Source organism: Ips typographus, linkage group LG3 (assembly GCF_016097725.1).
Source record: "Ips typographus isolate SLU linkage group LG3, UJ_Ityp_2.0, whole genome shotgun sequence".
NCBI classification, from domain to species: Eukaryota; Metazoa; Arthropoda; class Insecta; order Coleoptera; family Curculionidae; genus Ips; species Ips typographus.
The window spans coordinates 17,758,481-17,785,247 of record NC_138424.1 but is presented as its reverse complement, the minus strand read 5'-3'; the positions used below and the strand labels follow the sequence as shown (position 1 = coordinate 17,785,247).

At 36.2% G+C, this 26,767-nt stretch overlaps 2 protein-coding genes across 3 annotated transcripts; one reads left to right on the top strand and one right to left on the bottom strand.

Moving 5' to 3' along the window:
- The first annotated feature begins 571 nt into the window (after window positions 1–571).
- Window positions 572–26,039, top strand: LOC145726894 (fatty acyl-CoA reductase 1). 2 transcript variants are annotated; one of them, XM_081976177.1, is made up of 10 exons: window positions 572–757; window positions 837–1,077; window positions 9,592–9,843; window positions 13,221–13,366; window positions 19,602–19,711; window positions 19,770–19,968; window positions 24,945–25,026; window positions 25,310–25,467; window positions 25,531–25,791; window positions 25,852–26,039. In XM_081976177.1, exons 2-10 carry the CDS (start codon window positions 865–867, stop codon window positions 25,946–25,948), a joined length of 1,518 nt encoding a protein of 505 aa, XP_081832303.1. In that variant the 5' UTR covers window positions 572–757; window positions 837–864; the 3' UTR covers window positions 25,949–26,039. The 2 variants fall into 2 exon arrangements, with proteins under 2 accessions (XP_081832303.1, XP_081832302.1); XM_081976176.1 differs by having other exon boundaries at window positions 573–1,077.
- On the bottom strand, window positions 13,377–14,178 carry LOC145726897 (uncharacterized). Its single transcript, XM_081976179.1, has one exon. It carries the CDS (start codon window positions 14,170–14,172, stop codon window positions 13,384–13,386), a length of 789 nt encoding a protein of 262 aa, XP_081832305.1. The 5' UTR covers window positions 14,173–14,178; the 3' UTR covers window positions 13,377–13,383.
- Window positions 26,040–26,767: the final 728 nt, after the last annotated feature.

The following is a 26,767-nucleotide window of genomic DNA, read 5'->3' as shown; positions in this document are numbered from 1 at the left end:
CGTGGCGATTGAGATACCAGCCAGTTTCCCATTCCCCACTTAATCCTTAGGCTTAGTGATCTAAAGCAAACTCCACATTTTGAGCCTTCTTTGGTTTTTGAGCTGTCTGTGTAAATACGTATTGCATTTGCAGCATCTGACTCTGTCTTGTGTTTTATTTGTATTTTGTAGGATTTGTTAAACACAAATCTGGGTTCAATTGCATCACTAGTAAAATTCTTTTTAAAATTATCTTTTAAATTATTAAATATCTCTAAAATAATAAAATTACATTGTAAGAAATGCAATAACTTGGAAAAAGTAGTTAAATGTAAGTAATTTAATTACACAGCAAACAATTTTACTACCTAGAGCTACTAATATAAAAGATAATTAACTTTTTAATAACCTCTTTGACGTCAAACACTTGGCATGTGCTTAAATGGCCAGAATTCCAAATATACAAAATAAAAAAATTCCCCGAAATATGAGGAATATGAAAGGGAAAATACAATAAAAACGTATACGGTCAAAGGCTGGAATCCCCCACTTTTCACCGCTAGAGAAAAAGGAAAGTAAACACACCATTTCGACTGAAGGCCGTCACATTCGCGGCACCCAAACCAGAGAACACGTCAAGAACCTGGTGTGGTACCATCGACGCGCTTTGCTAGTTTCCGAGCTCCAAATCGTGTAAACCAGCAGGTTCGTGTCCCATTAACATTCGCGTTTGTGCAATAAATTGTAACGAGTTTGTACGGTGTGCAGCTGCTGTTTTGTGAGTGAATTTATTAATATTACAAATTGTACGTTTGCTGTAATCGGGTTACCGTCGTAATCGACTATTATTATCTCAGCGAGCTCTAGTAAACACAACACAAAAGAATGTCGACCGAAAATTTAGAAGATTATCCCGATCGGATTGCCGATATGTTTAGCCAAAAAACTTTGTTGATAACTGGTGGTACGGGATTTATGGGGAAAGTTCTGGTGGAGAAATTGTTGAGGGTGTGCAACGTGAAGAAGATGATTTTGTTGGTGCGCGGCAAAAAGGGGAAATTACCGAAAGAGAGACTCAGGGAAATTTTTGCAGGACCGGTAAGTTTATTTTACTTTTGGTTTTTTAATAATAATATAGTCAAGTTGAAGGAAAAGATGAAGGAACATATTAACAAATGAAATCCAAGTAAAATAAAGTAAAATTTAGTGTGACAGGAAAATGTACAAATTTTACCAGTAAATTCCAATTTGTTCAGTAAATTTATGAGTATAATTGAAATTGTGCTTGACGGATGTCATTTTTCTGTCATGGCTGTCATTAATTTAAAAAGTAATAAATCTGAATCACTACACTTTTTATGCACCTCCTGTATAGTAGCGGCACTAACAGACTGTGAAACTTCCAGGGATGAGTTTAGCAGTTCTTTTCAAACATTTCTGTTCTTTATCAAATTTTTAAAAACTTTCACCGTTTCTGAGTTATTTAGCAAAACTGGTTTAATGCAACAAATTTTCAAATAAGTTGTTATTTCAAATCTGAACACCCTGTAACCGGAGGTTGAACTACTCAAATTAACCGTCTTGAGCTCCTCTTTCCAGTGTCATTACTCAAAAAATTCTATCTTAAAAATTGCGTACAGGGTGACCAAAAACAGTCAATCACCATACTTTTCATACACACTCTGTATACTCCAAGCAAAAACGGTCCTGCAAATTTGCGGTGTAGGGTTAAGGAGTTGATTAGGAACATTTTTGATTCCATATAATTTTTTGTCACTTTCACCGTTTTCGAGTTATTAGGAAAAATTAGTTTAATGCAACAAATTTTGAAATCAGTTGAAGTTGTGATTTGAACACCCTGTAACTCGGTTGTTTTTGGGAGCTCAGGCAGGTTGAATCACTCAAATTAACCGTCTTGAGCTACTCTTTCCAGAAGTATTGAGCAAAACATTCTATCTTAAAAATTGCGTACAAGGTGATCAAAAACAGACAATCATCATAATTTTCATACACACCCTGTAAACTCCAAGCAAAAACGGTCCTGCAAATTTGCGGTGTAGGGTTAAGAAATTGATTAGGAACCTTTTTTTTCCATGTGATTTTTTTGTAACTTTCACCGTTTTCGAGTTATTAGGAAAAACTAGTGTAATGCAACAAATTTTGAAATCAGTTGAAGTTGTAATTTGGACACCCTGTAATTCGGTTGTTTTTGGGAGTTCAGGGAGGTTGAACTACTCAAATTAGCCGTCTTAAGCTCCTCTTTCCAGAGTTATTGAGCAAAAAATTCTATCTTAAAAATTGCGTACAGGGTGATCAAAAACAGTCAATCACCATACTTTTCATACACACCCTGTATACTCCAAGCAAAAACGGTCCTGCAAGTTTGCGGTGTTGGGTTAAGGAGTTGATTAGGAACATTTTTGGTTCCATGTAGTTTTTTTGTCACTTTCACCGTTTTCGAGTTATTAGGAAAAACTAGTGTAATGCAACAAATTTTGAAATTAGTTGAAGTTGTGATTTGAACACCCTGTAACTCGGTTGTTTTTGGGAGTTCAGGGAGGTTGAACCACTCAAATTAACTGTCTTGAGCTCCTCTTTCCAGAGTTATTGAGCAAAAATATATATCTTAAAAATTACGTACAGGGTGACCAAAAACAGTTAATCATCATACTTTTCATACACACCCTGTATACTCCAAGCAAAAACGGTCCTGCAAGTTTGCGGTGTTGGGTTAAGGAGTTGATTAGGAACATTTTTGGTTCCATGTAGTTTTTTTGTCACTTTCACCGTTTTCGAGTTATTAGGAAAAACTAGTGTAATGCAACAAATTTTGAAATTAGTTGAAGTTGTGATTTGAACACCCTGTAATTCGGTTGTTTTTGGGAGTTCAGGGAGGTTGAACCACTCAAATTAACTGTCTTGAGCTCCTCTTTCCAGAGTTATTGAGCAAAAATATATATCTTAAAAATTACGTACAGGGTGACCAAAAACAGTTAATCATCATACTTTTCATACACACCCTGTATACTCCAAGCAAAAACGGTCTTGCAAATTTGCGGTGTTGGGTTAAGGAGTTGATTAGGAACATTTTTGGTTCCATGTAATTTTTTTGTAACTTTCACCGTTTTCGAGTTATTAGGGAAAACTAGTTTAATGCAACAAATTTTGAAATCAGTTGAAGTTGTGATTTGAACACCCTGTAATTCGGTTGTTTTTGGGAGTTCAGGGAGGTTGAACCACTCAAATTAACCGTCTTGAGCTCCTCTTTCCAGTGGTATTGTTGTAGTAATTTTGTGTGAAAATTACATTCAAAGCAACGTTTCTAAAGCCAAAACTATTCATTTTCAATCATTTTGGCAAACAAACATGGGCCACTTTGACAAACTTTGTGGAGTTAAATTTGGCAGTTGTGACTTTAAATGACAGTTTAAGACGTTAAATTTGACAGTTATGACACTTAGTGACACTTTACAGTGCGGCTTATAGTCAGGGGACACATGTTATACTATCAACTAACTACAAATGCAAAACAGTTGTAGCTTGTATTTACACCTCAATAGAATCCCAACAACTTTGACATTTGTGAGGTTAACCGCCATTTGCACCGTCCCACTTTGAGCCAAGCTTATGTTAAGCGTGGTTCAGACTGTGACTCTTTTCGACTGTATTGACACAGTCTGAACGACACTTAACTGAAGCCTGGCTTAAAGTACAACAGTGCAACTGGGGTTTAGTGACATTTTATTATGTTTGTTGCATCACTTGACAGCTGTCAACTGTCAAAACTCTTTCAGCGCCAACAACATACGCAGAATCGTTATACTGCTTTGAAGAAATTGCTTTGTAACTTATTTATAGCTCCATAGAGTTAAATTTAACTGTTGTGACATTAACAGAGACACTTTGATATGTTTTTTTATGTCACTTGACAGCTGTCAAAATTCATGCATCTGTGACGCAAAACTTGATAAAATCTTGAGGGATTCATTAACAAAATAGGTCTACTGTTTATTTAATAGAAAATTATATTAACAAAAGAAACATGTGTGAAAGAAGTGTATACATCAGGTTAGAATACTAAAAGAAATGACGGCTGTCAAAAGTCAGAAATAAACATTAACTCTCACTACAAAGTATTACCTACAACTAATTTTCTCAACAAAACTATCATTCCAAAATAGTTCTACCGCTTGGATAAATCATACTGCACATTGTATTTATAGTTCTATGGAGCAAAATTTGTCAGTTGTCACTACAGAACTGACAAATTTGGCTCCATGGAGCTGTAAACTATTTGGCATTCTATACTTTCAGGTGTATGAGTTTTACCAGTTATGACAGATGTCACGTGGCGCAAGGACGATATTAACCGTTTTCTTTCGGTTTGTGATTTCGAATCCAAACGCGTCATGATCCAAAGGACACGTGACTTTCGTGTAAGTTTGTAATCGTGGTGTCATGTGATTTTCAGATCATAGGGCGTTTGGAATCGAAATCCGAAGTGTTGCTCTAACGTCAGAATTGTCAAATTTGGCTCCATGGAGCTGTAAAGACTACTTGCAGTCTGGTTTCTCCGACAAACAGTTCCCACTTGTCATTTTATAATTTCCAATTCTTGAATTCATTGTTGCTTCATAATTTTCTTAAATTCTTTGAATGTTCTTGATGAAGAAGTCAAATATTTTATTGAAAAATCCGTAGAGTAACGACAAAATCTCGTGGAATGACCGTCTGAAAGAGGCCTACAGCTTATTTTTGAATTTTGAAATATTTTTTAGAGAATCATTAATGTCGTTTTTAGTAGATTTTAATGGACCTTCAAGTTCTTACTTGACTCTGAAATGTTCACTTCACTAGCTTTTTAGTTCTGAACTATTTCGAATAATATGGGTTTGGACCATTTGCACGATAATTTGTTTATAGTGCTGTAAATCAGTATACAGCAACACTTATCCCATCTATGCAGATGGCCCAAATCAGGTCGAGTTCAGTTTCTGAACGGTTCAGAATCATGAATCCGAATGAAGCTTATATTTTTGTAATGGATGTGACAAAAATGAAATCAAAAGATCAATTAAAATGTAATTGCAATTGCTTTTTGCGTATCCACTGACTTATGTTTGTTCCAATTTGCAGCTTTTAACACAATATTGTGCAGCACTTCTGAGAGAAAAGCAAAGAAAGAAAACAAGAAATTAATGAGACATTTAGTAAACAACTTAATAAACCAAGCAATAAACATTATTTAACAAACGTTGTTGCTCTGCCTGTAGTTCTTGAACGATTAAACTACCATCACTCTTCTTAATTGTACAATTTTAATATTAAAAATAAAAACATTTTAGAAATTCGTTTTTTTTTGTTGATTTAGTTGATCAAATATCTGAAATCAATCAAAAAAGTAGCTTTATTGTCGGAAACTTAAAGTCATTGACAAAGCCCTGAAAACACATACAAAAACAGCAAAAAAATAACATACATAATTATTACACTACACATACAATATGAATCACACATAATTACACCTTACAATTATTAAAATAAAAACAAAAAGGCAGTTACCCTGTATAAGAGAGGAGAACAACAATTCAATTTGATTTTATTAGGTACTTAAGTAGACAAGTGCTCTTTCCATCTTACATAACAACATAAAACCACAATATGGAAATGTAAATTGCGAAAATATTATTATTGGTGTCCATTCAATATCAAAGTCAAAGGTCTTCAATGAAAACCGGTTCCATTTAACAAATTACCCTAATCATCGTCATTTAGTAACACAGACCAGTTGTATGTTTAACAAATAAACCAAAACAGTATTTTTGATTGTCTTGTTTATTTACATAAATGATATACTTACTGTGCTTACAGTATCTTCATGAATTTCGAATATGTTTTCAACTTTATTATTTTCTACTTTGCAGATAATACCTAGAAAGAAATAGGTTCTATTTTTGGAAAACGAATTTAATATGGAATAACAGTTTATTTTAAAGGTCATTCACTTGATCCACCTTTTTATAACAAAAACCGGTTAAAAATGTTGAGTTTCTGTGTAAAATACGTCGTTTTGTTCACGCGTGTGAGTTCAGTTACAGGGAGCCCCAGAAACAACAATAATAAAAATTAGTATTAGAGGACTTAGAACGTAAAAAAAAACAAATCAAATAAGCTAATGAATCTAGCACATATTCAATTTACAAAAGGTTTTTTCTGTGTCTGGGACACTCTGTATAGTATACTATAAGTCATAAAAAAGAGAAATTAAATATTCTGAATGGGTTATTTTTAATGAGACACTTTATAATCATGACGTTATCAAGTTTTAATAGATTCTTCACATTTTGTATTAAAAACAAACTTTGTAAAAGATTGATAAATAACATCAAAAATGACATTTATAGTAGGTAGTATCAAAAGGTATAATAAAAACTATTATACTAACAGTTGACAACAGTTGAAATGTTGAAAACTTATCAAAATGTCGTAAAATTGGTAACAAAAACGTGGTTCGGAATAAAGTTTTCTTCTCTCAGCCCTTGACAAGTAAATAGCTAAACTGTTGGCAAATTGAAACAAAACGCTTGAAATTTGAGTTAAAATATTTTAAAAACACAACAATATGTATAAATAATGTTCTTTTGGGGTATCAATTAAAGTCATTTATCAACCAGCTATTCTGGTTGTTTTTTTTTTTCAAATAATCTCTTAGTCTCTTAAATTTATTTCCCCTAAGAATCTAGGAAAAATGAGAGACCCAAAAAAATCTCTGTCCATGGTCCATGGTTGACGTGGCACGCAGTTACGACATTTCTAAACTGTTAGAGGCCTCTGGCTAATTAAAAATGTCCTCTAAAGGCATCTGGCAGTTTCAAATGATTTTTGACATTTTTTTAATGACATTTCAAAGACTTCTGACAATTAAAAATGTCTTTCAGAGGCCTCTGGCAACTTAAATAATTGTTAGACGCTCTGGCAACTACAAAGTCTTCCAGAGGCCTCTGGCAAGCCTAAATAATTGTTAGACGCTTCTGGCAAATTAAAAATGTCTTCCAGGGATCTCTAGAAAACTTAAATGACTGTTAGAGGCTTCTAGCACTGCAAAATGTCTTCAAGAGGCCTCTGGTAAGATTAAATACGTGTTAGAGGCTTCTGGCCATTAAAAATGTCCTCTAAAGGCATCTGGCAGTTTCAAATGACTAAAATGACGTTTCAGAGGCTTCTAGTACTGCAAAATGTCTTCAAGAGGCCTCTGGCAAGCCTAAATAACTGTTAGACGCTTCTGGCAAATTAAAAATGTCCTCTAGAGGCATCTGGCAGGTTCAAATGATTTAAATAACGGTTCAGAGGCTTCTGACAATTAAAATGACTGTTAGAAGCTTCAGGCAATTACAAATGTCTTCCAGATTATTCTGGCAAGCCTAAATAATTGTTAGAGGCTTCTGGCAAATTAAAAATGTCTTCCAGGGGCCTCTGAAAACTTAAATGACTGTAAGAGGCTTCTGGCAAATTAAAAATGTCCTCTAGAGACATCTGGCAAGCCTAAATAACTATTAGAAGCCTCTGGCTAATTAAAAATATCCTCTAGAGGTATATGGCAGTTTCAAATTATTTAAATGACGTTTTAGAGGCTTCTGGCACTTCAAAATGTCTTCCAGAGGCCTCTGGCAAGCCTAAATAACTGTTAGAGGCTTCTGATCATTCAAAATGTCTTCTAACGGCATCTGACAGTTCCAAATGATTAAAATGACATTTCAGAGGCTTCTGGCACTGCAAAATGTCTTCCAGAGGCCTCTGGCAAGCCTAAATAACTGTTATAGGCCTCTGGTAAATTAAATATCTCATCTAGAGGCATCTGGCAGTTTCAATTCACTTAAATGACGTTTCAGAGGCTTCTGGCACTTCAAAATTGATTTCAGAGGCCTCTGGCAAGCGTAAATAAATGTTAGAGGCTTCTGACAAATTAAAAATGTCCTCTAGAGGCATCTGGCAGTTTCAAATGATTTAAATGGCGTTTCAGAGGCTTCTGACAAATTAAAAATGTCTTCCAAAGGCCTCTAGCAAGCCTAAATAATTGTTAGAGGCTTCTGGCAATTAAAAATGTCTTCCAGAGGCCTCTGGCAAGCCTAAATAACTATTAGAGGCTTCTGACCATTCAAAATGTCCTCTAGAGGCATCTGGCAGTTTCCAATGATTTAAATGACGTTTCTGATGCTACTGACAAAGAAAAATGTCTTCCAGAGCCCTCTGGAAAATTTAAATAACTGTTAGAGGCTTCAGGCAATTACTAATGTCTTCCAGAGGCCTGTGGCAAGCCTAAATAACTGTTAGAGGCTTCTGGCAATTAAAAATGTCCTCTAGAGGCATCTGGCAGTTACAAATGATTTTAATGACGTTTCAGAGGCTTCTGGCACTGCAAAATGTCTTTCGGAGGCCTCAGGCAAGCCTGAATAACTGTTAGAGGCCTCTGGTAAATTAAATATGTCATCTAGAGTCATCTGGCAGTTTCAATTGACTTAAATTACGTTTCAGATGCTTCTGGCACTGCAAAATGTCTTCCAGAAGTCTCTGGCAAGCCTAAATAACTGTTAGAAGCCTCTGGCTAATTAAAAATGTCCTCTAGAGGCATTTGGCAGTTTCAAACGATTTAAATAGCGTTTCAGAGGTTTCTGACAATTTAAAATGTCTTCTAGAGGCCTCTGGAAGGCCTAAATAACTGTTAGATGCTTCTGGCAATTAAAAATGTCTTCGAGAGGTCTCTGGCAAGCCTAAATAATTGTTAGAGGCTTCTGGAAAATTAAAAATGTCCTCTAGACGAATCTGACCGTTTCAAATGATTTAAATGACGATTCAGAGGCCTCTGGCAAACTTAAATGACTGTTAGAGACTTCTGGCAATTAACAATGTCTTCCAGAGGCCTCTGGCAATCTTAAATGACTGTTAGAGGCTTCTGGCAAATTAAAAATGTCCTCTAGAAGTATATAGCAGTTTCAAATGATTTAAATGACGTTTCAGAGGCTTCTGGCACTGCAAAATGTCTTCCAGAGGCCTCTGGCAAGCGTAAATAAATGTTAGAGGCTTCTGGCAATTAAAAATGTCCTTCAGAGGCCTCTGGCAACCCTAAATAACTGTTAGATGCCTCTGGCAAATTAAAAATGTCCTCTAGAGGCATTTGGCAGTTTCAAATGATTTAAATGACGTTTCAGAGGCTTCTGACAAATTAAAAATGTCTTCCAGAGGCCTCTGGCAAACTTAAATAACTGCTAGAGTCTTCTGGCAAATTGAAAATGAACGAACTGCGACAAGTTCAAAAACACAAGTTTATTTCAACTACTTTTCCAGAAAATCTACATTTTATGAAAACACACATAAATATGAAGAATATTGAGTAATTAACCTCGAAAGCAAACAATTTTATGACTTCCTCATAGTTTATTAACGTAAACAAGGAAGAAGTAAATTAATTTTATAGGAACAGATCAACACTTCCACAAAACCATTAATTAAGCCGAAATTTTCATTGAAATATAAGTAAACAATAATTACTATTCGAGCATCTAAAACTAGAATTTTGAACTTTAGCACATTTTTAATGATACAAATTTTTTTCAGCTATTTGATATGCTGAAACAGCAGAAAGGCGAAGGCGTCATCGATAGAGTCATGGCAATCGAAGGAGACGTCAGCCTACCTAATTTGGGTATAAGCAAAGAAGATAGGGAATTGATAACTAAAGAAGTGGATATAATTTTCCATTGTGCCGCCACTATTAGGTTCGATGAACCTCTGAAAAGTGCCGTACTGCTCAATGCCAGAGGTACAAAGTTTATGCTGGATTTGGCTAAGGAATGTAAAAAACTCGCTGTAAGTATAACTCTTCGATAAGTACCTCTAAATAAATGTCTATTTTATCTAGTTACTTACTAGGATGTTCCAGAAAAAAAACTCAAGTTGTGAGTATTTAACATACAAATGTGTTCAAACTAATTCGTAGTATATTGCCTATTTGTATCTAGTTCTTTGATCTTACAGTTGATCTCCTATGGGCAATTTTGAGATTTTCAAACGTATGCGTATGCTTAGTTTTTCATAATTTGAAAACATATGACACACATGTATTCTTTTTAGGTAGTTTGATATCTGTTTTTAGCAAAACATAGTAGTTTCTTCCTACGTGTCTAGGTATAGAAAAATCTATTATTGTCTCGAAGAATATGTGGTGATTCCAGTTTCTTATAAGTATTTGTCAAAACAAAACTAGAATTTTTAAACTAAAACTGATAGTAGCAATTAACTTGTCACGTGACAACTGTCAAAAATAGACAAGAATTTGAGAATTAAATTGGAGTTAAAAAATAAAAATTTTGTTAACATAACGTGACCACAATTCTCGATTTTAAGGTTATTTTGAAACACACAACAAATTTCTGCAAAAAGGCAATAAACTAAAATTTTAAAATTTTGCCTACACAAATTTTATTCTTAATTAATCTTAAACATACAATGAGAATTTAAGAAAAAATGTCAAAATGTGGTCAAATTTCAATTTCAGATTTTTTTTTTTTCATAATTTGAAACGGTATGACTGTCACTTTGTCAAACTGCTAAATCTACAATATATCTACAAGGTGTATCAAAAAACCAACAAGTTATTTTGGATATTTTACCTTTAGAATTAGATTTGTTCATCATTCTTTACAGAAACTAGTTTCATCTTAACTTTCATTCCAATCGCCAATATGTGGATATGATCCTAACTTTAGGAAGATGTCACGGTAATTCTCTTACGGCGTCTAGAATATACAGCAACAAACTTCCCTACCAGAGGCATTATGACGCGAAAGTCATAAGAAGAACAAAACTGAGAGAATTGTGAATATTTCACAATTTAAATAAAAAGAGAAGAAAAGGGGATTATCCATATCACTATACTAAAATACAAACGTTGCTCCCCGAAGATTTTCAACGTCGTATCGATTTCTGCCATTGGTTTCTAGGAAGAATGGCTGAAAACAATATGTTTGTCAACATTTTTGTGGAGAGACGAGGCCATTGTTTCCACAGATGGAGTCATCAGCAAATGCCAACGTATTTGCAGAAATTTTGGGAAACCTTTAAAATGGATCGCTGTTTAAATGAACAACACCGTTTAAATGGACAACATTTTATGGAGTTTTTTCCAAAATGATATGACATGATATGTACCTAGATACAATGGATGAGGCTGCAGCCCATTTTGCTCTTCCAGCACAAACATGACTGAATGTTGAATATCCGGATAAATGGTTTGGATGGAAAGGGGCCGTTAATTGGCCACCAAGGAGTCCAGGATCACCCCGTTAGATTTCTTTCTTTGGGAACATATTCAAACATTGGTCTAACAAAAAATGCTGAAGATGAACAGAATTCGAAATGCTACCACAGTTAAGCTGGATTCATAGTTCTAATTCCGCAAGAAGTAAGCGGAATGTAGCAAGCAGTAGAAGTAAAAAGTGGTGGTATCAATTCATAGTTCGACTTCCCTTCAACTCCCCCAAGACTTCAAAACGAATATCGTGCCCTCTGGAAAGTGCATGTTCTGCCAATGCTGGCAAAAAATTTCTCGGTCTGTCCCAGTCTACAACTTCTCTTGTGCCATGCTATTCTCGTGTTGAAAACTCCAGAAGCCGATAAAGAATCCCGTTTGTACTTTGCCGATCTGAGACTCTGTTCCATCGTGCCGGTTGGTTTAAAGACCGTCTTGACCTTGTGCTTCTCTAAAATCCTTCCAATCCTATCCGTTAACTTTCTCTTCAACATCCCCCGTTTGTTGTCTACGTAGTTCGATGTTTCTTGGGCGAGTGGGTCTGTTGAATTGTTCTCTACTGTATCCGTTCCATCCAAAAACCCTTTCCAGATGTTTAAGCTCCTTTTCTAACTCTGATGGTTCACAATTCCTTCTTGCCTGCTCCGACAGGGTTTTGATCACTCCTCTTTTTTCTCTAGGGTGATGATTAGATTCACTATTGAGGTAACTATCCGTGTGTGTTGGTATGCGATACACCGTGTGAGCCAGTGTTCCATTAGGTTTCCTTGTCACCATTACATCCAGGAAAGGTAGACGTAGACGTCCTTCTTTTTCGGTCTCCAAACTAAATTGAATTCTTGGATTTATGGAGTTTAGATGTACCAAGAATTGCTTCAGTTCGCCTTCACCGTGGCTCCAAACTACAAAGGTTTCGTCAACCAGCACTTTGGTTTCTTTAGAGCGGTAGCCAGAGTATTTACTTCGAAAGTTTCCATAAAATAGTTTGCTATTACCGGACTGAGAGGACTGCCCATTGCTACACCATCATTCTGTGCGAAGAATGGTGGTTAAAGTGGTGGTTAGGCAGTGTCTGAACAATTTGGTGAAGTCCAGTGGATATTCTCCTTCTATCTGCTCCATAGCTGTTTTGATGGGTAACATAGTGAATAAAGAAACAACATCAAAACACACAAAGACGTCACCTGGAGATAAAGTACACAAAATGTGCTCTTTTATGAAGCTGTCCGTCTTTCCTATTGTTGGTTTGCTATCTCATACGTAGGGCTTCCTATGGCACTAACGATGGGGCTCAGAGGTACATCCAGCTTGCGTATTTTGGGTAAACCATAAAGTCTGGGATGGATGGGCCTCTGACTTCTTGAGCTTCGAGATATCTTCAACAGCGACTGTCGTGGAATCTTTAAATAAGTTGGTTTGTGGTCCTAAATCTTCGAGCTGTAGGTTATGGGATCCAGAAGGGTTTCGATTTTCCGTTCGTAATCAGCGGTTGATATGATCACTGTTGCGTTTCCTTTATCAGCAGGAAAAACGAGGATCTCTTCTTGATTGTTTTAAGAGCTGTTCTCTCTTCAAATTACCACCAAATTAAGAATGCTTGTAATATGGCACTTTCTTAACCTCAATAATCTCAAATTATCCTAACCTACATAAGTTTCATCCCTTTTTAAGTAAGAACACACACACTTTTTTCACCTCATCAACGATGTTGCCAATTTTACAAAAATCTTGTTTGTTAATAACTCTGTTAAAGATATTTTTGTGAAATTATCATACAATGACATCGAACTTTGCATTGAGAGATTTTGAAGAAGCTAATTTGAAGAAACGCTCAAGAAAGAGCATATTACAGGCCCTTGATGTTACATCCATAATTAGTACAAATGTTTTGAGTTAAGTTGTTTATCACGTATTAAATAAACATTATAATTTTCAGTGTTTTTGCCACGTATCTACTTCCTACTGTCATCTAAACGAGAGAATCCTGTACGAAAAACCATATCCACCGCCTGCAGACCCACATAAAGTTATCAAGACAGTGGAATGGCTGAGCGACGACATCATCGAAACCATTACCCCAAAGTAAGTAAAATTTTACTTCACAGTACCAATATATTAGCGATCAACGATAATGGAAACAAAGAGATTAAACTGACAGTACCTCGGTTGGCTTCGGGTCCTTTATCTAGAGTTTCAATATACTTTTCTGGCATCGCGTCCTTAATTTTAGGGTTAGAAGACACGGAACATTTTACTGTTAGCGTGCAATCGATCACGTCCACCATCAATTCTTTCAGTGTTAAAGCAGCTTTGATCCCGCACACTTTAGCCGTCTTAATGTAAAAACAATCCACGATTTTTTTATACGTTTTGCAGACTCGTTCTGGATTTGCCTCGTTCCAGTCTGGAATGCCCTGGCACATTTCGTAGTCCTTGTTCAAGTCAGTGTAGCACTTGTCGTAACGGTCGTATCTTTTGTAAAAGTCGTTATTTTTGCATAGTTGGGAGTCAAAAGTTTTTAAACCGCTCAGTAGATTCGTGTATAAACTCTCCACTAGTGTACAATTTTTGCTCAATTCGTCCACTTTCCTTAAAGTGGATGTGGTGGCTGAACAAGTGCCTTCGAAGTCCGCAATCGCGATACCCACGATACTTTCGGGACTGGTGATTTGTCGTTCAGCGAGTAATTCCACCAGTTTGTCCTCCTCGCAAGGAGGTTTTGGACCGGATATCGCTCTCACGTGTCTCACTTCTTCCTCTTGGAAGTATACTGGGGTGTACAGCGCGTTGGACACTTGAAAAAATACATAGAATATTGTTAACTTGTACATTTGCAGACAAAAATTAGAAAACCACAATAGTAGTGACAGCTGGTAGAACGTCATCATGACATTTTACTAAAGGCGTATTTGTTTTACAAGTAATGGTAGGTGTGGATGGTGACAGATGTACTGCGAACTGATTATCTATTGTACCCCATCTTTTTCTGCTATTTCAAGGTTTCCTTGTTCATAGCAGCCCTTGAAGATTTAGTTCCTTTAGGAATTTCAGGATCTTGAGTGGGTTTGTTCGAGGTAATTCTTCCACAGTCAGCTGGGGTAATCCCAGTGTATTTAATCTTCTGTGGCGCACAGCATAACAGTCCAGCAAGATGTGGTGGGGTGTTTCTGGTTCTTCTCCGCAAAACCTGTCCTCTTCTAGCCCTAGCTTCCTTAGGTGTTCTCTGAGTCGATAATGACCTGTTAGAAACCTCGTTAATGCCTTGAGACTATTTGCTGAGGTTAATCAGTGTCTTCGATCTTGCTCGGTTAAAATTGCCGAGGAGATCTTTGGCCTGCCTCAGTCCTGGAAGCTTTGCTTTCAGTTCTTCTTCATCTTCATTAAGTTCTTCCTGGACATATGCTTTTCCAAGGCCGCAGAATGGTTCTGGCCCGATCAGTGGCGCTGATGCTCCTTTTCGTGCCAGAGTATCTGCTTGTTCGTTACCCTCTACTCCGACGTGCCCCGGAACCCAGAGGAGGGTAACGTTGTTGTTCCTTCCTAGATCATTGAGCTTTCCTAGGCACTCCAGAACCATCGAGTTGATGTTAGATGAGCTCAACGCTTTGATGGGGGCTTGGCTATCGGAAAGGATCAATTTCCTTGTTCCGGTATTTCCTGTCGAGGTTGAACTGAATACACCTTTCTATGGAGTGAATTTCCGCTTGAAACATGCTAGGGAACTGGCCCATGGGCTCGGAGTATTTGGTGCGAGGCCCGTAGACTCCTGCTCCAGTCCCCTCGGGAGTTTTAGATCCGTCAGTATACCATATTATGATATTTTTTCCCAATGTTTGAATGGATTCTCTGCTCCAATATCTCTTGGTGCTCAGTTCCGTTCAAAATTGTTTTTCGAAACTAAACTTCCTGATCATTTCGTCGGTTGGGAGATCGGCGAGGTGTGCACTGCCAGTGGGTAGTGAGTCCCTTGCACTGTGTGCTCTCCTTTTAAATCCGGCCTTATCCAACCTGAGATGTGCTTCCCAAGCAGTTCTTCTCACCATGATGTGGAGCGGTGTGTGATTGAGAATTACCTCTAGTGCTGCCGTGAGGGTCGATCTCATTGCTCCCGTTATGCAAAGACATGCAAATCTCTGCACCATCTCTAATGTTTTCTTTGTTGTGGCAAGTTCGGTTTTTCTGTGCCACACTACTGCGCCGTATATGATCATGTTTGTGCACACCATCAGTGATCACCTTGCCTTGCTGGCAATCTTTTCTACGTGGCGGTTCCAGAGAAGTTTTGAGTCTAGGGTCCTAGATACTTAACCTCTTGCCGCCACTCTAAGTTTTCGTCGTTGAAGCGGATACTTCTCAAGTGCTGAAGTCTTGTTCTCCTGGTGAAGGATACCCCTGTGGTTTTTGATGAGTTGATTCTCAATCCCACTGATAAACACCATCTTCTGGTGGTTTCTAACTCCCTTTCTACGAGATCACAGAGGGTTCCTTCGAATATGCCTTTGGCCATAATGACTATGGCTAAGCTAAGAGATTTTTTAACTTTACGTGATATTCCAAAATTCTTTGTAGCTTTCACCTTTTGGAAAAAGGTAGACCGTTTCCAAACATATGGAATACCCTGTATAACATTTTTGTTATGTTTACTACATTCTTTTACATGGAAGGGATAGTTTCGTGGACAGAAAGTTGCCCGATAGTTGACAGTGTTACCAGTCTCATTACTCTTCTCTCTCATCACATCTCATATATTCCATCAAAGTATCCTCTATGGTGGTTAATAGGAAGAAATTGTTATATTTTGATGAATGGTATGTTGTATGTGTATTTTAAGTTAGAGATTGTGTTTGTCTTCACTGATACTATCGAAATCAAATACAAAACCAAACTTAACTATAGTCTATGCGGCGAACCTACGGAGTAATAAAATTTGATGGGCGGCAACTTTGGTCGACCCGCATTACACTGTAAAACAGGTACGTAAAAGTGAATCGAGACATGAGACCCGAGAAGTCCTTATATTAGAGAGAGAAGAAGATGTTATATTGTAAAACGGACCGGATATAGACCAATATTAATGGACGGGGCCGGTCAACCCCTCCTAATTTTCGCTTTTATTACTCCGTAGGTTCGCCGGATAGACTATATAGTTGTGATGATGTTGAATGATACATTTTTAATATCGTCTAAAATTATGTGACATAATTTGCAATTTTTATGATAAAAAATTATCAACTGCACGAAAACCAGTTACTATCATTAGTTTCCACTGTAAGTGTTATTTACCTGAATACTTTGTAAATTTATCATAATTAAAACAGTTAAAATGAATGTGTAATTGCTGCAAACTTAATAAATAACTTAATCACTCTCAATGTGCAAAATATTGTCGTTTGTCCCAGAAAATGACACATGTTTTTCTTAATATTTCCTACATTACTGGCCAATAAACAAAACGAGTTAATAATTGTTATTTGTTAAAAAAATAGCAACTTATAAGTATAAGAAATGACTTGAAACAATTTTTAGAATTACTAGCTCGTAAACAATTAAATCATTACATTTACTAGCATTTTTAAGAGGTAAATTTACTTTAAAATATTTCAATATTAAACTGAAAACAAACAATTATTTGTAAGTATTCAGTCCTATGCATAAACTACAATTAAAAGGAAAAATATGTTTACTGAAACATAATGATTCCCCAAACTAAAAAAGCAGTTTTTATCATTTGGAATATTAATTATGAGTGTAAAAATATAATATTTTTCAAATTATAACAAAAAATAAAACTTTCTGACGTTCTTACGACATTTTTTTCCTGATTAGGTTTGATGTAACTATAAGTGTTGCTATTAAATGTAATAATTTTTACCAAATGACTTTTGACATGGTTTCAGTATTGCCAACCCTTAAATAATATAATTTCCCCAAAAACTTTTTAAAAAAGTTGCCAGGTTTTGTGATTTTCTTAAATGGAGCATTGTATTAGTATTTACTATTTACCCACGTTTCAAAAAAGTGTTTCTCAAATATCCAAATGTGGTTTGAATTCCCCAGAGATGGAGAATTGTGTCCGGACCTGGCAACACTGCATGGTTTATGACGTTGAAGTACCAATGGCGGTTAAATTGATTTTTGTATTAGTAGGGTTAGGTTCCAAACTAGAACATTGCTATACCGTTGCAATAGTATTTGAGAGAGGAGGATACGCTAGTTCGAAACTAATAAAACGAACCAAAATTGACGTAGCTGTGCGCAATAGGTGCTTTACAACGTTGCCAAAACCATCAAAAATAGTAGTAGTAGAGTAATAATTATTAATTGACGTTTTTTAAAAAAATATTTTATAGTTTAAAGGCAAACATCCACTAACTGCGGTCTATTTCACTAAATGGGTGTAAACCTAGACTACTGGATCGTCTAGTCGTTCCAAACATTTTACGTCTCTTGCAAAATTTCCGTAACTCTAACCGTATCCGAGATATTCGACTTTTTTTGGAAATTGACAAAAAATTTTGAAAAGTCCGTATCTCCGCTTTCAGCGACTGGAAAAAGCTCAAAATATTCATCTTAAACTGCTCTTTCATCTCGTGCTAACAAAAACTTGATTAAACATATACCGGGTGTTTTAAAAAACGAAAACTCTAAATGTTTTCGAGATATTCGGCATTTTTAAAATTTGTAGGGTGTTCAAAATACAAAAAAAAGTAAAATATGAAACTAGCGTTTTGTCAGTTTTACCCAGCTCTAAGTTGATGTAAACCTAGCCAACTGTAAATAGAAAATTATTTTGAACATTTTTGATTCTCTGCAAAATTTCCGTAAATCTAATCGTTGTCAAGATATTTGACTTTTATTTTTTTGGAAATCTGGTAATAAATTTGAAAATTCCGTATCTCCGCCATTTTTTGAGTTTCAGCGACAGTAAAAGCTCAATATGTTCGTCTTGAACGATTCTTTCACCCCGTGTTAACCGCAACACGATTGAACATACAGGGTGTTCAAAAAACAACAAAAAATCACTGACATTTGAAACTAACGCCCTGTCAGTTGTGACCGCATTTATCCGGTTCTAAATGGGTTTAAACCTAGACTACTGGATGCAGAAAGTCGTTCTAAACATTTTAGGTCTCTTGCAAAATTTCCGTAACTCTAACCGTACCCGAGATATTCGACTTTTTTTAGAAATTGACAAAAAATTTTGAAAAGTCCGTATCTCCGCTATTTTTCAGATTTCAGCGACTGGAAAAAGCTCAAAATATTCATCTTAAACTGCTCTTTCATCACGTGCTAAGAAAAACCTGATTAAACATATACCGGGTGTTTTAAAAAACGAAAACATTGTAGTTCTAATAAGTGGGTGTAAACTTTGCCCACTGGAGGTAGAAAATTATTTTTTGCCATTTTTTTGGATTTCAGAGACAGTAAAAAACTCAATATGTTTGTCTTGAACGATTCTTTCACCTCGTGCTAACCGCAACACGATTGAACATACAGGGTGTTCAAAAATCAAACAAAAAAACACTGACATTTAAAACTAATGTCCTGTCAGTTGTGACCGCATTTATCCGGTTCTAAATGGGTGTAACCCTAGAATACTGGATGCAGAAAGTCGTTCCAAACATTTTAGGTCTCTTGCAAAATTTCCGTAACTCTAACCGTACCCGAGATATTCGACTTTTTTTAGAAATTGACAAAAAATTTTGAAAAGTCCGTATCTCCGCTATTTTTCAGATTTCAGCGACTGGAAAAAGCTCAAAATATTCATCTTAAACTGCTCTTTCATCACGTGCTAAGAAAAACCTGATTAAACATATACCGGGTGTTTTAAAAAACGAAAACATTCTAGTTCTAATAAGTGGGTGTAAACTTTGCCCACTGGAGGTAGAAAATTATTTTTTGCCATTTTTTTGGATTTCAGAGACAGTAAAAAACTCAATATGTTCGTCTTGAACGATTCTTTCACCTCGTGCTAACCGCAACACGATTGAACATACAGGGAGTTCAAAAAACAAAAAAAAAACACTGACATTTGAAACTAACGCCCTGTCAGTTGTGACCGCATTTATTCGGTTTTAAATGGATGTAAACCTAGACTACTGGATGCAGAAAGTCGTTCTAAACATTTTGAGTATCTTGCAAAATTTCCGTAACTCGAACCGTAACCGAGATATTCGACTTTTTTTAGAAATTGACAAAAAATTTTGAAAAGTTCGTATCTCCGCTATTTTTGAGATTTCAGCGACTGGAAAAAGCTGAAAATATTCATCTTAAACTGCTCTTTTTAATGCTAAACTTTTTAATGTTTTTTTTTCAGGATATTAGGTGACATTCCCAACACTTATGCCTTCACGAAAGCATTGGGTGAAGCTCTGGTTGCTGAACAGAAAGATAACTTGCCAGTAATGATTTTAAGACCATCAGTCGGTAAGATTCACTTTTATTTATATTTATTTAGTTACTTACCTATATATTTTTGCTATAGTGATACCCATTTGGAAAGAACCGATACCCGGATGGACTGATAACATCAACGGTCCCATGGGGCTGTTGATAGGGGCTGGTAAAGGGGTGATAAGGACGATGTACTGCAAACAGGACAGTTATGCCGATTATATTCCAGTGGATATTTTAGTGAATGCCACTCTTCTTTCTGTATTTGTGTTTGTGGCCATGAAAGGAAAGTGAGTATAGGTTTTTCAATATAATAATACCCAGTTAAAAAAAAAATAAAATAAAATTTCCTGTAAAATTTTGTCCCTGACTGCCCTGTCAAACTGTGTGTCTGAGTTCAAATTTTAACACCGCTTTTCTCCCTGACTGTATCAAATTTTGTAGTTTTTTTCAGGTTGTCGGATAGGAAATTTAATGAGAATTCCAAAAATGTGCTTAAAACAGTAATTTTCTCACTCCAAGTTGGTTTTTGCAGACGGTTTTGTCTTTGACTGCTCTTTCAAACTGGGTTTCTGGCAGTTCAAACTTTAACACCGCTTTTCTCCCTGACTGTATCAAATTTTGTAGGTTTTTCCAGGTTATTGGATAGGAAATTTAATGAAGATTCCAAAAATGTGCTTAAAACAGTAATTTTCTCACTCCAAGTTGGTTTTTGCAGACGGTTTTGTCTTTGACTGCTATTTCAAACTGGGTTTCTGGCAGTTCAAACTTTAACACCGCTTTTCTCCCTGACTGTATCAAATTTTGTAGGTTTTTCCAGGTTATTGGATAGGAAATTTAATGGGAATTCCAAAAATGTGCTTAAAACAGTAATTTTCTCACTCCAAGTTGGTTTTTGCAGACGGTTTTGTCTTTGACTGCTCTTTCAAACTGGGTTTCTGGCAGTTCAAACTTTAACACCGCTTTTCTCCCTGACTGTATCAAATTTTGTAGGTTTTTCCAGGTTATTGGATAGGAAATTTAATGAAGATTCCAAAAATGTGCTTAAAACAGTAATTTTCTCACTCCAAGTTGGTTTTTGCAGACGGTTTTGTCTTTGACTGCTATTTCAAACTGGGTTTCTGGCAGTTCAAACTTTAACACCGCTTTTCTCCCTGACTGTATCAAATTTTGTAGGTTTTTCCAGGTTATTGGATAGGAAATTTAATGACAATTCCAAAAATGTGCTTAAAACAGTCATTTTTTTACTTCAAGTGCGTTTTACAGGCAATTGTGTTCCTGACTGCCCTTTCAAACTGTGTGTCTGACAGTTCAAATTTGAACACCGCTTTTCTCCCTGACTGTATCAAATTTTCCAGGTTATTGGATAGGAAATTTAATGAGAATTCCAAAAATGTGCTTAAAACAGTAATTTTCTCACTCCGTTGGTTTTTGCAGACGGTTTTGTCCTTGACTGCTCTTTCAAACTGGGTTTCTGGCAGTTCAAATTTTAACACCGCTTTTCTCCCTGACTGTATGAAATTTTGTAGGTTTTTCCAGGTTATTGGATAGGAAATTTAATGAGAATTCCCAAAATGTGCTTAAAACAGTAATTTTCTCACTCCAAGTTGGTTTTTGCAGACGGTTTTGTCCTTGACTGCTCTTTCAAACTGGGTTTCTGGCAGTTCAAATTTTAACACCGCTTTTCTCCCTGACTGTATGAAATTTTGTAGGTTTTTCCAGGTTATTGGATAGGAAATTTAATGAAAATTCCAAAAATGTGCTTAAAACAGTAATTTTCTCACTCCAAGTTGGTTTTGGCAGACGGTTTTGTCTTTGACTGCTCTTTCAAACTGGGTTTCTAACAGTTCAAATTTTAACACCGCTTTTCTCCCTGACTGTATCAAATTTTGTAGGTTTTTCCAGGTTATTGGATAGGAAATTTAATGAGAATTCCCAAAATGTGCTTAAAACAGTAATTTTCTCACTCCAAGTTGGTTTTTGCAGACGGTTTTGTCCTTGACTGCTCTTTCAAACTGGGTTTCTGACAGTTCAAATTTTAACACCGCTTTTCTCCTTGACTGTATCAAATTTTGTAGTTTTTTTCAGGTTATCGGATAGGAAATTTAATGAAGATTCCAAAAATGTGCTTAAAACAGTAATTTTCTCACTCCAAGTAGGTTTTTGCAGACGGTTTTGTCTTTGACTGCTCTTTCAAACTGGGTTTCTGGCAGTTCAAATTTTAACACCGCTTTTCTCCCTGACTGTATCAAATCTTGTACGTTTTTTTAGGTTATTGGATAGGAAATTTAATGAGGATTCCAAAAATGTGCTTAAAACAGTAATTTTCTAACTCCAAGTTGGTTTTTGCAGACGGTTTTGTCCTTGACTGCTCTTTCAAACTGGGTTTCTGACAGTTCAAATTTTAACACCGCTTTTCTCCTTGACTGTATCAAATTTTGTAGTTTTTTTCAGGTTATCGGATAGGAAATTTAATGAAAATTCCAAAAATGTGCTTAAAACAGTAATTTTCTCACTCCAAGTTGGTTTTTGCAGACGGTTTTGTCTTTGACTGCTCTTTCAAACTGGGTTTCTGGCAGTTCAAATTTTAACACCGCTTGTCTCCCTGGCTGTATCAAATTTTGTAGTTTTTTTTAGGTAATTGGATAGGAAATTTAATGAGGATTCCAAAAATGTGCTTAAAACAGTAATGTTCTCACTCCAAGTTGGTTTTTGCAGACGGTTTTGTCTTTGACTGCTCTTTCAAACTGGGTTTCTGGCAGTTCAAACTTTAACACCGCTTTTCTCCCTGACTGTATCAAATTTTGTAGGTTTTTCCAGGTTATTGGATAGGAAATTTAATGAGAATTCCAAAAATGTGCTTAAAACAGTAATTTTCTCACTCCAAGTTGGTTTTTGCAGACGGTTTTGTCCTTGACTGCTCTTTCAAACTGGGTTTCTGACAGTTCAAATTTTAACACCGCTTTTCTCCCTGACTGTATCAAATTTTGTAGGTTTTTCCAGGTTATTGGATAGGAAATTTAATGAGGATTCCAAAAATGTGCTTAAAACAGTAATTTTCTAACTCCAAGTTGGTTTTTGCAGACGGTTTTGTCCTTGACTGCTCTTTCAAACTGGGTTTCTGACAGTTCAAATTTAAACACCGCTTTTCTCCCCGACTGTATCAAATTTTGTAGGTTTTTCCAGGTTATTGGATAGGAAATTTAATGAGGATTTCAAAAATGTGCTTAAAACAGTAATTTTCTCACTCCAAGTTAGTTTTTGCAGACGGTTTTGTCCTTGACTGCTCTTTCAAACTGGGTTTCTGACAGTTCAAATTTTAACACCGCTTTTCTCCTTGACTGTATCATATTTTGTAGTTTTTTTCAGGTTATCGGATAGGAAATTTAATGAAGATTCCAAAAATGTGCTTAAAACAGTAATTTTCTCACTCCAAGTTGGTTTTTGCAGACGGTTTTGTCTTTGACTGCTCTTTCAAACTGGGTTTCTGACAGTTCAAATTTAAACACCGCTTTTCTCCCTGACTGTATCAAATTTTGTAGGTTTTTCCAGGTTATTGGATAGGAAATTTAATGAGGATTTCAAAAATGTGCTTAAAACAGTAATTTTCTCACTCCAAGTTAGTTTTTGCAGACGGTTTTGTCCTTGACTGCTCTTTCAAACTGGGTTTCTGGCAGTTCAAATTTTAACACCGCTTTTCTCCCTGACTGTATGAAATTTTGTAGGTTTTTCCAGGTTATTGGATAGGAAATTTAATGAAAATTCCAAAAATGTGCTTAAAAGAGTAATTTTCTCACTCCAAGTTGGTTTTGGCAGACGGTTTTGCCTTTGACTGCTCTTTCAAACTGGGTTTCTGACAGTTCAAATTTTAACAACGCTTTTCTACCTGACTGTATCAAATTTTGTAGTTTTTTTTCAGGTTATTGGATAGGAAATTTAATGAGGATTCCAAAAATGTGCTTAAAACAGTAATTTTCTAACTCCAAGTTGGTTTTTGCAGACGGTTTTGTCTTTGACTGCTCTTTCAAACTGGGTTTCTGACAGTTCAAATTTTAACAACGCTTTTCTACCTGACTGTATCAAATTTTGTAGTTTTTTTGCAGGTTATTGGATAGGAAATTTAATGAAAATTCCAAAAATGTGCTTAAAACAGTAATTTTCTCACTCCAAGTTGGTTTTGGCAGACGGTTTTGCCTTTGACTGCTCTTTCAAACTGGGTTTCTGACAGTTCAAATTTTAACAATGCTTTTCTACCTGACTGTATCAAATTTTGTAGTTTTTTTTCAGGTTATTGGATAGGAAATTTAATGAGAATTCCAAAAATGTGCTTAAAACGGTAATTTTCTTACTTCAAGTGGGTTTTACAGGCAATTTTGTTCCTGACTGCCCTTTCAAACTGTGTGTCTGATAGTTCAAATTTTAACACCGCTTTTCTCCCTGACTGTATCAAATTTTATAGGTTTTTCCAGGTTATTGGATAGGAAATTTAATGAGAATTCCAAATATGTGCTTAAAACAGTTATTTTATTACTTCAAGTGGGTTTTACAGGCGATTTTGTCCCTGACTGTCCTTTCAAACTGTGTGTCTGACAGTTCAAATTTTGACACCCCTATTTTTACAAATTTCTTTTCTATTCCCTTACATAGTTCCACTTCTGATGGGATGTAAGGAACGACATCTCTATGAATATTAAAAACTTTGATTTCCTTTGGTAGGTAAGTCCCATCAAAGGTAATTAAAATAGAACTGGGTTTTAGATAAACAAATTTGGGGCTATTTGGGCCATCCTCTTTGTAGTCTTTATTAAGAGCTCTTCTGTTTGTAATATTGATTGGGGAATAAATATAATCTTGTGATGGTCTTCTTCCAAGTCTAAGTCTACTTTTTTCACCACGCCTTTACAAGAAGTGTTATTATAGGGTATGGTGGTGACCAGTCCTTTATCTAAAAGATTTCTATCAAGTACGAACTCATTAGCAGCTGCCTATCATTTCCTTCTGTTATTGCTTCTTTGTTCGTAAATTTGCAATTTACTGCAAATAAAGAGGTCTCCGGCACTCTCTAAGTTGGGTTTAAGAACAAATTTTTAGATAAGTTTGGTTTAGTCTCTAGTATTTTTACACACTTAATCTAAGTCACATGCAATTTTCAACTTTGTCATCAAATCCACGCTCCATGGAGCTTGAAAACGTATGGAGCCATGATTGTTGATCAACATAAATCATTGAAAGTATTAAACTAACTTTGAGTTTTCTTTTTTTTTAGAACCAACAAATGGATTTTTAACCTGACTAGTTCTGCCGAATATAAAATTACCATGGAGGAAATTATTAATATTGGCAGAAAGGTACAGTATTTCAGTCATTTGTTTAGGTTTTTCAAGAACTTAAGCATCCATTCATACTATTCTCAGTTCTTATGGCAAAACCTATTAAGACTTAAAAAGTGTAGAAAAACATAATGAAATTTGTATACTTTTGCTGTAATTAAACCTTTATGGAACCTGAAAAATGATAAACCTTCTATAGTTGGCTTACAACAATCTGCAGATGATCCCTACATTCTTTCATAATTTTGGTTTGGTTTCATGGATATTAAAAGATCACACATTTCATGATATTCGTCTATAGGTAATCAACGAGAGAATACCCTTAAACGGAGTGGCTTGGTATCCTGGGGGCTCTATGAAACGCTCAAAACTTGTCCACTACATCTGTTTCTTCTTGTTCCACTTGGTGCCTGCAGTCCTGGTGGACGCTCTTCTTATAGTTTTGGGTTACAAACCGGTGTAAGCATAGCACACAAAACAAAGTAAAAATTTCAATTGTATGGGAATTATAATTTTTTTTAGGTTGTGCAGAGTCCAGAAACGGGTCTGGAAAGGATTTGAAGTGTTCGAGTACTATGCGAACAATCAGTGGGACTTTGACAATCAGGAATCGCTAAAATTGAGGGACGAGCTGCTTAATCCTCGAGAACAGAAATCCTACCTTGTACATGGCGATGGGATTGATTATGTGGACTATTTTACTAAATGTACTCATGCGGCCAGATTGTATATTCTGAAAGAGACTGACGATACTTTACCTGCAGCCCGAAGACATATGCGTGTGTAAGTTGATTTAAGACCAAACAAAAATCAATTTGATGTAACGTGTTATTTTCATTTCAGGATGTGGGTAGTAGATAAAGTGTGCAAGACACTTTTCTTAGGATTACTTTTTTATTATTTGTATCAAAAGTTGATCAGACCATTCTTAGTAGTTTAACAAGCTAATTGCAAGTAGTGACTAAACTTTTTATGTAAGGTAGTTCTAGGTGCAATGTTTGTGAAATTAAAGTAGCATTGTTTATACTTAACACACGTGCATTTATTTAAACCGTATTTGAAGATGCTCTCCTCATTGTATTAACCGTTCTCTAAATTGTTAAATAACTTGCAAAAAATATGTGTGTAAGAGCAGAGGAACAAATTTTGTTAGTTGTGAATGTTGCTTTTTGTATGAATGAATGAATGAATGTAGTTTGATGGGCTCCCTACGGAGAAGACACTTAGGCCGCTAGCCGGGCCCATTGTGACCCATCACAAGCTAGTACCCCTCCAATTCGGTGGCACTGACAAAGCTGCAGAGCCTCCTTGGCCGGGTACCTTGAATATCTAAGGGGTTGATCACACTCTTACCCCAAAGCTCTTTTCTGATCGTCGCAAGTGCCGGGCACTGTGTGAGAACATGTGTCGGAGTTTCCTCGTCTTCCTGACACAAGCGACATATCGGATCCTGTGACAGACCCAGAATGTGCATGTGTCTTCTCATCTGACAGTGACCCGTGAGAAGTCCTGTCACACATCTGAGGTCCTTTCTGGATAATTCCATCAGTGACTTCGACTTGTTCTTTGAAAAGAAGCCCATGAGACATCGCGACTGCCGCATGCCTCCGGCCTCCTCCCAAGCAATATCGGATCTTTGCCAGAAGATACGGTCCACAATGGCGGATCCGACCACACCGGCAAGTCCTACAATAGGTTCGGGCCCTACGGGACTTTCTTTGGAGCCACATAGGGCCAACCTGTCCGCCTCCTCGTTTCC

Bases quoted from the DNA above. Each gene is read 5' to 3' on its own strand.
- LOC145726894 (XM_081976177.1), top strand. From the start codon at position 865: ATGTCGACCGAAAATTTAGAAGATTATCCCGATCGGATTGCCGATATG. The intron at 25,468-25,530 runs GTAAGCATAGCA...AATTTTTTTTAG, and splicing joins GTTTTGGGTTACAAACCGGT to GTTGTGCAGAGTCCAGAAAC. The intron at 25,792-25,851 runs GTAAGTTGATTT...TTTTCATTTCAG, and splicing joins GCCCGAAGACATATGCGTGT to GATGTGGGTAGTAGATAAAG.
- LOC145726897 (XM_081976179.1), bottom strand. From the start codon at position 14,172: ATGATGACGTTCTACCAGCTGTCACTACTATTGTGGTTTTCTAATTTT.